This window comes from Crinia signifera, chromosome 1 (genome assembly GCF_055691185.1).
Source record: "Crinia signifera chromosome 1, ASM5569118v1, whole genome shotgun sequence".
NCBI lineage: Eukaryota > Metazoa > Chordata > Amphibia > Anura > Myobatrachidae > Crinia > Crinia signifera.
Genome location: NC_139217.1, coordinates 225,455,947 through 225,469,187, shown reverse-complemented (window position 1 = coordinate 225,469,187; position 13,241 = coordinate 225,455,947). Strand labels below are relative to the sequence as shown.

Genomic DNA, 13,241 nt, shown 5'->3' with positions numbered 1-13,241 from the left:
GCAATCCTGTCTATATTACCAACTATAATCTCCCTGAAACTTATTTTCAAAAGTATGAGTATGTGCGTATGTATGACATACATACCCCCCATTACGGGACACTGCAGGCCCCGGGAGGGATGCGGGAACGTCCAAAAAAACTGGGACGTTCCCAGAATAAGCGGAACAGTTGGAGGTATGCCAACCTAAATTACAAAATAAAAAACGCTGTAAGGGCATCTAACAACGGAAATAGTCACAACCCTTCAACTTTTTTTTGTAATTTTTATCCCATCATGCACGTGTCCACAACTACCTGTAGGAGGAATATAAATCTGTGGCAAGTGAAGCCTACATAAAATACAAATAAAAACGCTGTGAGGGCATATAAATATTTTCGCCCTCACCTAACGTGGAGTGGCAAGCTTCAGAACATTTGATCATGTGACATCAGAATCTGAAATCCTTTAGCACTCTTGGATCCAGCGTGTTTGGTCGGCGCGGGGTTGGGGCGCAGACGCAGACGCAGACGTCATATTCGTGACCCGGATGCGGAAGTGAGGCTATTCCTGGTGTGAGTTGTTGCTGTGTTTCTGGTGTGAGGAACCGTACGTTGTCCCTGGGATTTGCTCATCTCTCCGGTGTGACACCAGCCATTTGCCGCAGCCATGTACGACACGGACGAAGGTAATAAACGATAACCCAGAGTGTTTATATGTAGCGCTGCACGCCCTGTGCATCATACAGTATGTGTAGCCTGTCTTTGTATTGCTAACTCAATTGTGTCCCGTTCCTCCGCCAGATATGCAGTATGACGAGGACGATGATGAGATCACGCCTGACCTGTGGCAGGAGGCCTGCTGGATCGTCATTAGGTCTGTATTTAGTGTCCTTGTATTAAGTAAATGTCAACTAGGGACAGTGGATAAAAGGGATCAGTGAGGATGTTGGGTATGCTAGGGTTTTGTCATTTAATAGGCAGCCTGTAATTAGCAATAAAATAATGAAAATGTCATGTATACACGCTTATAGTATAATAGTTGTGGGATTCAAAGTTTGTCTGACTGCGAAAGGGAAGATGCTCTGAGTCTGTATCCCAGAAAGTGTCTGCATCTTCAACCTAGGTTTACATTTGCCTTGTTTATTGGGTTGTTAGCCAAATGTTTGCTGCTGTCTGTCCCTGTGCTTTTTTCCAAGAGTAATAACGTGTATGGTGAGTTGCACATACACATACCAGCAATGTATCTAATCCTATATTGCATGATCTCCATATCCATTGTTGTGTCTGTCACACACTAGAAAGATCTGTGATCTTAAGATTTATCTTAAGATTTCCCTGGAACTCCCCATCTGCCCAACACAAAAGATTTCGTTCAAAGGAGTACATTTTGACAAAAGATTTATCTTAAGATTTCAGAAAAATTATAATAATGGGCTGGGCTATGTAAAAGGTATTGACAGCTCAGTGCACATTCTGCTCTGTCACAAGTGGACTTGGTGTATACTTGCTGAACTTTCCACTTAGCTAGCTACTGTGCTTAGTTAGAGACATGGTGGGGATCGAACCCACGACCTCAGCGCTGTGAGGCAGTAATGCTAACCATTACACTATCCGTGATTGATATATATATATATATATCAATCTCCCCTAATAATTTTATGGCACATGGAAGGAAGGACAGTATCTAGATGTTAACCCTGTAAGTGCTGTCAGATAAAAGTTACACAGGCAACTATGCATAACCCCCTATCAGCAGTACCTCTAAGACCCTACTCCTAGTACTGCCATCATGCACTCTGATGAGTGTGAGAATGGGGCAGTGCCATCCCAGCTCAGGCTGCATGTATACGGCATTAGCCCTGCTCGGAGTGTGGTTACCCTACTCACAAAGTGCACTCATCCCCACCAGAAGCAGCAGCAGCTCACCCACCCCTCCTTTGGGAAATAAAGACACCCAGAAGTGACTGGCATTGTATCCCTGGCATACTTACTGGAGCCCGCTTCTCCTTACTGGAGCTCGCTTCTGAAGCTTCTCCTGTCGCTTCTCCTGCTGTGTCCCTGCCGGCTCTGGCACATGTCCGTCTGTCAGCTGCCGTTGGAACACAGCTTCCGGCTTTACATGCCGCGTCAAAGCCACGCCCCCAACACATGACCAGAAATTGGTCAGAATATTTGCATATCTTCCCTGCAGCAGGGAAGATGAACCGACGCCGCAGAAGACACACGGGGACGCGCATCGGATGGTAAGTATTAAAAATACTTAACCGATGTTCACACAAAAATCGAACGATTAATCGTTCAAACGATCAAAAACAATGAAATCGGACAATTAATCGTTCTAGTGTGTGGGCACCTTTACAGTACTGGTTGTACGAGTAGGTGACTTCCAGACCTGAAAATAAAAAGGAGGATGTGCTGTGTTCTCAATGTTGACAGACTGGATAATGTAATCTGTAATGCCAGCATGGAGTAAACTCTTGAACATGAGTAATCCCAGGGTCTATGTCAAAACAATCAGCATCACTTAAAATATATCTCCAGGAGCATGCTGTAGCTCTTTGGTTTCATCAGAGGTGTGTGTGTGTGTGTGTGTGTGTGTGTGTGTGTGTGTGTGTGGTTTTTTTTTTTTTGTGATACACATACTACTGTATTGAGGATGCTATTACAAAATGCATAAGCATGTGTATTGAATAAGTTTGGAAGAAAGATTTCAATATGAAATAATTTTGATATAACTTTTCTCAAGCTGCATGCTGTTTGCATGGGGGTGAATGCAAGCTTTCCTGAAAGTCTCCCCCATTGCTCCACCCCAACAAATAGGAAATGCTTCTTTAACTCTATTTGTTAAACATGTGCGATCACTGGCTGTATTCTATTTCCAGTGAGGTTAGGTGTTAACCAATTGACAATGAAACTGCTAACATAATTATCTCGGTCATAAGGTTTGATGCATGCATTGTGATTTTGTAGGTTCATAACAATTTTATAAAGCAACAATTTCTGTCTCCCTCTCTAAGCTAAATAAGCAACATTTTATCATTTATGTAATTCAGGGGTGTCAAAACTTTTTGCGACGAAGGCCAGATTTGGTGAAGTGTAAATATGTGTGGGGGCCGACCATTCTGAATCATTAATCACATCAGAATGGTCCCACTGTATGTCCCCCAGCCTGCCCCTTCACTGTATTTCCCCCAGCCTGCCCCTCCTTCACTGTATGTCCCCCACTCTGCACCCATTCACTGTCCCCCAGCCTGCCCCCTTCTCTTAATGTCCATCAGTGCCTCCATTCATTGTATGTCCCCAAGCCTGACCCTCCTTCACTGTATGACCCCCATTCACTATGTACCCCACTCTGCTCCCATTCACTGTATGTTCCCTAGCCTGCCCCTGCTCCCCCTTCTCTGAATGGCCATCACTGCCTCCATTCACTGTATGTCCCCCAGCCTGACCCTCCTTCACTGTATGTCCCCCACTCTGCCCTCTCCCTTCTCTGTATGTTTCCCAGCCCCTTGTGTGAGCAAGAGGAAGGAGAGGCAAAGCAGGCACTGCAAGGACAGGAGATGCTTGGGCTCCCGCTGCTGCCCTCCTCCACTCTGCATGTTACCGGAGCAAGCTTCCCCCTTGCTGCCCCCCTCCCCAAACACTGCTGTGACTGTGATTGCTGAGTAGGGTGATATACGATTGCAGCAGCAGGGGTAGGATGCCAAACACATCTGACTGTGGCAGCCGGCACCACCTCACTGCAGCAGACAGCAAGGTAAAGGTGCGCTTGCCGGGGCCCCACCTTTAGTGTCCTGTGCTGTGCTTCCCACATCTGATGCTCTGCCCGCTTCCAGCTGGAGGCTGCGTGCCGCTTGAAATGACAGCATGGGCCGCAATTGGCCCCCGGGTCTGACTTTGGACATGCCTGATGTAATTGATCTAAGATGGCTTGTTTCTGTTAGTTATTTCTTAATTTACACATCTCCTTTTTTTTTTCTTTTAAAAGCTCTTATTTTGATGAGAAGGGTTTGGTAAGGCAGCAACTGGATTCTTTTGATGAATTCATTCAGATGTCCGTGCAGAGGATTGTAGAGGATGCTCCTCCTATAGATCTACAAGCTGAAGCTCAGCATACCACAGGAGAAGTAGAAGAGCCGGTAAGTTTCCGCATTTTATATTGTGTACTCTGCTAAAAGCTTAATTTGGAGTGATTTTATGTACATTTCTATTTTATTAATAATGGTATGTATAATGGCTTATGCTGCTTCTGACTAGCATTTAATATTTTTAAATTTTGATGGCTTTGTCATTTATTGGCTTTAATATGTCTTTTTGCAAAATGTGCTTGTATTAGTTGGTTATTAAAGAGTGTGTTTTTGGTCAAAGGATTTAAGAAGCATTTTTTTAGAATAGACAACCACTGCTGTTTAAAATTCCTAAAGGCCCCCATTAGGGTGCATCAAACGCCCCATGAATTTTTAAAAGTAAGAAAAATGATTTGTCCCCATGCTACATTTTTAGAATTGTTAAGGATATATGCATACAAATTTTGAAGAATCTGAGATTATATTTATGTGGTCCATCATGCCCCCTGAAGATTACAATACAACAACTTTGCCATCCATCTGGCCTTGTGCAAAGCACCTGGTCGCTTGATGTTGATTGCTTGCAAGGCTGTTTCATGTCCATCCAGAAAAGCAATACCTAATTCAATACATTCCTGATAGTCCTCTCTATGCAGTGTCCATTCATTCTTTGCTAACTTCACTGCAGAATCCTTGAGGTCTTGTATGATTCTTTGGGTTTCTTCACTAAATGCAGTGTGATCAAGTCTTCTGAGCAATTTCATCACTGCCACGAGACAAATACGTGAAGTTTGGTACTTGTGTATTATAACAGCGCCCAAGATTTCCATTGTAGGGCATCGAATTGGTCGCATGGCATGCAATGTGATTTGACCCGATTTTTTTTAATTGTACAGGTACCCTGATGGGTGATTACTATGTTAAATGCACTCCTATTGTTAACGCCACCCCCACTACCACTGCTGTTATGTGGCCTGCGTTGGATGCTATAGTGTCAAATGTCATGTTGACAATAGAATCAGCACACCCAATGAGCTGTAAGTTCAGCAATGATATCACCTAATTTTCGATCAGTGCCAGGTTGATAAGATGGAACACCAAGTAGTTTCTAATCTCTTTGATTCCCAACCACATCAGTAAGGCGTTCTTCATTGACATTTTGGTTCGACAAAGAAGACCTAAGTTTTGAGTCCGAATGCAGAGTGGCAAGCATTGGAGCAACCCAGTTTTCTCACAGTGAACTAGCTATTTACTTCCCAACCTCACAACGTTTTCTATCTGCTGTGGAGTATGATCACCTCCTGCTTCAACTATCACAGCTTTTGTATAGATTGCCTGCTGGGCTGGAGTCAGCTTTAGACCAGTTGCTAATGTAACAAGTTTTGGGCTCTTGAATACATCATGTGGAATAAAAGCTTTAGTTCCAGTGAGTGTAGTGCGATGAGGCTTCATGCTGTTCCCTTTCTTTATGTTCTTATATGTTCTTATATCGTGCTGTTCCCTTTCTTTATGTTCTTATATCAATGTACAGTAAGACACACATTCATGGAACACATACAAAAGTTGGCTTCGTTTTGCAAAAGTTAGTTGTTTTGTATAATACAATACAGGTGCTTTAGTACGAAGATACAGACAATTTTTGGGTGTGGAGGTAGACCACCTAAGTCAAATCGTACATCAAAAATTTTTTTGCACAGTAGTTTCTATGCTAGAAAGGAACGTTTTAAGAATAGGGACAGCAAGCATTCCGAATGTTGGGGCATTTGATGCACCCTAGCCCCCCATACTCTTGTCCGATTTGGGCCAGATTTCACCCGATTCTGAGGCACAGTACTGTGTGTAGTGTTCCCGCTAGGCTGTTTTAGCGGGGCGCTTCGCCCTGCCCGATTTTTAAAGGGCAAAATGCGCCCTGCCCCATTAGCAGCGCCCCGCTAAATCAGCCTGCATTCTGCCCGCCGGAGTGCCCGGGCCGTCGCATCGCTGAAGGGGGCTTGCCCGGCCATGGCTACGTCCCGGCCGCTCAGTGACGTAGTCATGGCCGGGCAAGCCCCTTCATCGATGCGGCGGCCCAGGCACGCCTCCTGGGGTGATGCGGCGGCCCGGGCATGCCTCCTGTATTGACGTAGCGGCCCGGGCACCCCCCCTAGCGTGACGCGGCGGCCCGGGCACCCCCCCTAGCGTGATGCGGCGGCCCGGGCACGCCCCCTGCCGTGATGCGCCGGCCCGGGCACGCCCCCCGCCGTGACGTCGGCGTGCCCGGTCCGCCAAACCAGCGCCCTGCCCCCCATAATTCCTAGGGGGAACACTAGTGTGCATTGGATCGGACCCGGGGATCACATGCAGAAGGGCTGCATGCTATCCTGCCGCCCGGGAGGGTCCTTTGTGGGTAGAGGGGAGAAGTTGCATAGTGCATGGCCTAGCCCCTGATGTTACTATTGTTTTGATACATGAAATCAGCTAACAGAAATCCTAACAGTTAAGCCCCATGAGCGATGTAGTTTAATACAGATTGCTCAGCGCACATTGCTGACACATGTTATTCACCAGCGATGTGTCCTGAGCGATCTGTGCTGCTCACTTTCTTGACCCATATGTAGCACTGACTAGATCTTGACTACATGTGGTAAAGATCTGAGCGGACGACCGCAAATCCCCGACGCTCGGAGCATAAACACAGACCAATCCATGCTTCATTTATAAGCGATCTAAACAGATTGCTTAGAAAATAGGGTAAAAGTGCCCCATTATATCTTCAGACTAGGCAATGCTCATTTGCCAGCAAACCTTTTCCATTACCTATGCTGACCAGCACTTGTCCAGACTCCCTGAATCTAATTAAAAATATTTAGTGTTTTTTTTTTATTTATATATATTTTATTATATAATTCTAATGATGAAATTAATTTTGTCACCTTTAAGTCTTGAATGTAATTGATTTGCTTTTCCTGTTTTCACCCTCTTGATTAAATTCTATAACATTTATCAACTTTGAAATATTCGCTGTCATTTCTGCATTAATTTTAATCATTTACTGTAGACTATGGTTTTACATTTTAAGTTTTTATATTACAGCCAAGGTTCCTCCTGAAGTTTGAGCAAATTTATTTATCTAAACCAACCCACTGGGAAAGAGATGGCGCTCCTTCACCAATGATGCCAAATGAAGCAAGACTAAGAAATCTAACGTAAGACTTTGTTGCTGCTACCGATATTGAAATTGTTGGCTGCTTATGAGTCTTGTAGTATTTTATGCTTTTAAATCCCATTGTAATGGGCTTAACATTTGCGTCTCTCCTCTGTGCTATATATATATATATGTGTGTGTGTGTGTGTGTGTGTGTGTGTGTGTGTGTGTGTGTGTTTCATCCCCAGCTTGATGTCTGAAGAGTGCCATTTGCAAAACCAAGTTGAGGGTGTATCAAACGATCTTGTTTTTCTTCAACTTATAACGTGTCATTTTGTTTTGTTGTTAAGGTACTCTGCTCCGTTATATGTTGATATTACAAAAACTGTGGTGAAAGAAGGAGAAGAACAAATTCAAACTCAGCATCAGAAAACATTCATTGGAAAAATACCAATAATGTTACGTTCAACATACTGCCTGTTGAATGGCCTCACTGACAGAGATCTGTGTGAGTTAAATGAATGTCCACTTGACCCAGGAGGTTACTTCATTATCAATGGGTCAGAGAAGGTAATTTAAACAATTGTGCATTACCGGTTTTGGCTTTGCATAAAAACTTTAATGTAAAAACTCTGTGTTATGTGTTGTGTGATGTGTTGTGTTTGCATGTGCATATGGTATGCGATTAGAATGTAGATAACTCACTGTATGCCAGCTAAGGGAATCTGGCAATTCCCAGCGCTGGCTGAGAGGTGCTTCATCTGTAGCTACTCTTTATTGGCATTTGAAATGATTGACAGAAACATCCCTACCTTGAGGTACACCTGTTTGTGTCTGTGTGTGTGTGTGTGTGTGGTGTTTGTGTGTATCTATCTAGAGATCTCTCTATCTGCTGCTGCTGGGCAAGCCGGATTACAGTAGCAAATTTAATGTAAACAAAAAATTGTTTATTTAATTGTCAAATGTTTAATAGAACTGTAAATACTTATCTTTATTTCTCCCAAATGTAGGTCTTAATTGCTCAAGAAAAGATGGCAACAAACACAGTATATGTCTTTGCAAAGAAAGATTCAAAATATGCTTACACTGCAGAGTGTAGGTCTTGTTTAGAAAATTCTTCAAGGCCAACAAGTTCTATATGGGTTAGCATGTTGGCAAGAGGAGGTCAGGTATGCAAAATGGTTATTTTTATTTTATGCATATACAGCAGGCTTTCCCAACCACGGTCCTCAAGGCACACCAACAGTGCAGGTTTTAGTGATATCCAGGCTTCAGCACAGATGGTTTAATCAGAATCCCTCAGGTACTAATTAAGTCACCTGTGCTGAAGCCTAGATATAACTAAAACCTGCACTGTTTGTGTGCCTTGAGGACCGTGGTTGGGAATGCCTGATATACAGTATAGTGCTCATAGTTTGGAAATGTAACATGACACACAAGGCTTAAAGTGTATAAACCACAGTAGAGAAATGAAGTATATGAGCACTCACTTATTTTTTTTGGCGGTCTCAGGATATGAGACAAAGGTCCTTATTCTAGTTCACTCTTTTTGACCAAACCATGTGCACTGCAGGTGGGGCAGATGTGACTTGTGCAGAGAGAATTAGATTTGGGTGGGGTTTACTTCAAAGTGAGATCTATATTGCAGTGTAAAAATAAAGCAGCCAGAATTTACCCTGCACAGAAACAAAATAACTCACCCAAATCTAACTATCTGCACATTTTACATCTGCCCCCCTGCAGTGCACATGGTTTTGTCCATCTAAGAAGGATTTGGACAGAGAGTGAACTAGAATAAGGCCCAAAGTGAATATCTTAAATTGTAGCTAAACAGAACTTGTGATTTTGCACAGCATTAACATATTACAAGTCATTTGCTTGACTCCAAACTGGTTCATGGATGGAAGTACAAAGTATTATACAGATATATTCAGTGAATAGTAATCATGTAAATAAAGAAGAAAAGCCTTGTGCAACATGAAGTTTCTAGACATCCTAATCGGCAACCAACATGGGTGGCCAGTTTAGTCTGATTAGTGAACCCATTTAATAAAATGAAGTCCTAAGTTCTCAAATATCTGCATTAACCATGTGGGCACACACAGATTTATTTAGTCATAAGCCAGTTTCCATGCAGGCAGTCTTTAGATTTGTGGGAGAAACACCTACAAACATAGAGGCCAATTCAGACCTGCTTGCACAGGTCCGAATTTGGCCTTGGTCCCCAGGGTGGGAGCTTGCGTATGCGCAAACCCCCGGTGTGAACTCTTTTGCCGTGTTATACACTCTCCAGGGTTTTTGCAACAAAATAGGTGGGACTACAATAATGGTCGGCGTTCCCATAGAAACTTGAGAATGCAGGCATACCCATGCCTGCTTTGGGTGGAAGGTGGTGTCAGATGGCAGAAAGCGGCCATCTGAAAAGTGAGTATAGATTTTCTTTTCAGACCAAAGGGCGGAAAAAATCATTCGATGGTGTGCGACCATCGAAAGATTTATTTTTTATTTTTTTCCCCTCCATGTCGAGCAGATGTGTAAGTGTACACAACCGCACCCGTGGTAGCACAGGGATTCGTTTGGCGGGACGGCGTTTATCTGCTCACTAGGCAGTGATTATACACAGCCTACCAAGCAAGTCTAAATCAGGCCCACAGTGGGAATATACAAGCGCACATTTGGGGCCCAAACGAAGACATAACTGTATCATTGTTAGTGCCACCATGCTTGCTTGTGGTGGCCATACATCAGATAGACCTGCTTACAATCACGATTGTGTCCAACTTTCCCTTCAACTCCCCAGCAGTCCTTGGTGGTTTCTGGTTACACAATGTACTCACAATCTGTCTTACAATCGGTCATACAATCCAGCTGCTGCATACGACCGGTCATCTCACAATCTATCTTATGCACCTAAACTGCCTGAAAACTGCCTCTCAAATGATGCCAATTGTATGACCAGTCAAATGACCGATTGCATGTGCTTAAAAGCACATGCAATCCTCTCCCAATCTCAACTGATCAACTGAAGCAGCACATCTGATCAGTGGACCAGTCCTCCAACCTGCGGGACCGCGCATTGCACGATTGTGAGCACACGATGTGCATACAATCCATCATACAATCAGTCGAGGATTGTACAATATCTTTCTGCTGTATGGTGACCTTTACTTTGATAAATCTAATACTTCTACTTGAAATCCACCACACTTAAGGGGAAAAAAACCTATTAGTATTTACTACTTCTAGTGTCATAAACCGTAACGGTTGATGACAGAAGTTGCAGTAACATTTAATAATCCTCCAATGGATACCTTTCCTGGAACATAAGTAATCTAGATGGAAACAAAAAAACTGCTAATTGTTGCTGTACGTCCGTTCAAAATACAGCAGATTCCTTTAAGGTTGCAGCTATGGATGATAAAAGATTGCATGGCCTGTCAAATTGTGACTATTGTTAAAAATTCGAATTATACTCACCGATAATTCCTTTTCTTCATAGAGATCCCATTGCAGCCTACTCTGGGATATTTCCCTTTTCCTAGCTTTAGACAGGTACGACTTTTTTATATAGGAAGGACCGCCCCCTTCTGGTATATAGGTAGCTCCACCCTTCATTCAGTGTCTTTTGAGTGTCTCCTTTTTCCAAGTAGTATCATATTATCCATAACTTGGGTGGGAAACTACGGCTGCCATGGGATCTCTATGAAGAAAAGGAATTATCGGTGAGTATAATTCGAATTTTTCTTCTACGATCCCCATGGCAGCCTACTCTGGGACATACCAAAGCAATAATAAAGGGCGGGAAATTTTTTCAATGCATAATATCATTTATTTTAGAGCATTCTTTAACACTTTGTCACCAAACTGTTGTGGACATACGTCCAAAGCGTAATATCTGGTAAACATATGGGCAGACGACCACGTAGCCGCCTTGCATATCTCCGACGTGGAAGCTTGAGCCTTCTTTGCCCATGAGGTAGCCACTGCCCTAGTCGAGTGCGCTTTAATAATTGGTGGAACGGTCCTTCCTTGTTCTTCGTAAGCCAGGGTAATGAGAGTTCTTACCCATCTTGCCATAGTCTGTTTAGTAGGAACTAGACCCTTTCCAATTCCTTCTGGTATAACAAACAGTTGTTTAGATTTTCTGATATCTTTGACTTTCTGTAAGTACAAAATAATTGCTCTAACTGGATCCAGCAACTACCAGTTTTCTCCATCTTCTTCTGTGGACTCAGGAACAAAAGTGCGCAGAATGATTTCTTGATTCAGATGAAATCTAGAAACGATTTTTAACAGAAAGTCGGGATGAGTCCTTAGCAAGACTTTATCTGGAAAGAATATTAAGTAAGGCTCTTCCGACCAGAGGGCCTGTATCTCACTTATTCTTCTTACCGACATGATAGCTATTAAGAAAACAGTTTTCCACGTAATCATTTTCAGTTCAGCTTCCTCCAGCGGCTCAAACGGTGGATTAACTAGCGCTTTTAAGACAACATTAAGATCCCAAGGTGCAACCATTGACTTCCTGGGTGGCCTTATCCTCTTAATGGCTTTACAGAATCTGATGATTAGCTCCTCTTCTGCTAATCTACGTTGTAATAGTACACTTAGAGCTGCGATCTGACATTTCAGCGTGGAGACCGCAAGTCCCAAATGAAACCCCTCGCACAAGAACTATTAAACTTGAGATGTGGGTATCTCTGATAATGTTGACGGTATTTCTTGCCAGACTAAGAACCTTTTCCATACCCTATAATATGCTAAAGAAGAAACTTCTTTCCTTGCTTTTAAGAGTATATCTATAACTTGTTCGGATACTCCTTGCTTTCTTAACCCATTCCTTTCAATCTCCATGCCTTTAGACAGAATACCCCTGGGTTGGGATGGAAAACTGGTCCTTGTCTCAGCAGATCTGACTGTACTGGGAGTGTCAATGGTTCTTGTATTGCTAATTTCAACATCATCGGGAACCATGGCCTCCTCGGCCAGTGGGGTAATACTGCAATGACCGAAACTTGATCTTCCACTATTTTCTTTAGGCTTATTAGTTGTATTGGCAGAAATATGTAGCCCAGACGAAATCTCCATCTCACTGAGAGTGCATCTGTTGCTGCTGCTTGTGGTAGATAGAACCTCGAATAAAACTTGTTCAATTTGCAGCTGGTCTGTGTTGCCATTAGATCTATTTCCGGTTTTCCCAGTTTCTCTGTTATCATTTGGAAGACATCTGGGTTCAACTCCCATTCTCCTGGGTTTATCTCTCTCCTGCTTAGGAAGTCTGCCACAACATTGTCTTTTCCTGGCAGATATATTGCCAACAGAGATGTTATATTTACTTCTGCCCAACTGAGGATTTTTCCTGAGATCTTCATAAGGTCTTTGCTCTTTGTGCCTCCCTGATGGTTTAGATGGGCCACAGTTGTCACGTTGTCTGAGAAGACTCTTACATCCTTTCTCACTAGAACTTTCTCGAACCACTGGATAGCACGCCACACTGCCAACAGTTCTCTCAGATTGGACGTCATCCGACTCTCTTCTGGTGACCACTTCCCCTGAGCTGTGTAGTTCTGACACTGTGCTCCCCATCCGTTTTCGCTTGCATCTGTTAGACAGACAAATTTTTGTAACTTTAGGTCTGTGAACCTGTTTCCTAGACCTCTGGACCACCAAATCAGGGATTTCCTTAGATCTTGATCTACTCTTATCTTTGAATGCTTGCTTCTTCTTGCCTTCAGAAATGGTAGTAGTCTCCATTGGAGTGTCCTCATTTTCCATTGGGCCCAGGATATTATCTTTATTGTTGACGCATCATACCCAACAGTTGTTGGCCCTCTTCTACGGATAAGAAGTTGCCCCTTGCATACCTTGCGGCCAGGCTCTGAATTTTCAGGCATCTCTCCTGGGATAATGAACTTCTAAATAGGACTGAATTGATTCTTACACCCAAGAATTGGATATCTTGAACGGGTTCCAACTGACTTTTCTTCATGTTGATTACCCATCCATGAAGCTTCAGGTATCTCATTACCTCTTTTAAGTGGCCTTCTAAATCTTGGGGCGACCTTCCTAC

General features: G+C 43.2%; 1 protein-coding gene across 1 annotated transcript in view; it reads left to right on the top strand.

The window, feature by feature from the left end:
* Positions 1-495: 495 nt before the first annotated feature.
* POLR2B (RNA polymerase II subunit B) overlaps positions 496-13,241 on the top strand; it is an 89,306-nt gene continuing 76,560 nt past the window's right edge. Inside the window, exons 1-6 of the mRNA XM_083179342.1 lie at positions 496-666; positions 782-854; positions 3,969-4,119; positions 7,120-7,232; positions 7,522-7,741; positions 8,182-8,340. Of these exons, the coding sequence (XP_083035468.1) occupies positions 648-666; positions 782-854; positions 3,969-4,119; positions 7,120-7,232; positions 7,522-7,741; positions 8,182-8,340 (735 nt within the window). The 5' untranslated portion in view covers positions 496-647. The remainder of the gene's footprint in view (positions 667-781; positions 855-3,968; positions 4,120-7,119; positions 7,233-7,521; positions 7,742-8,181; positions 8,341-13,241) is intronic.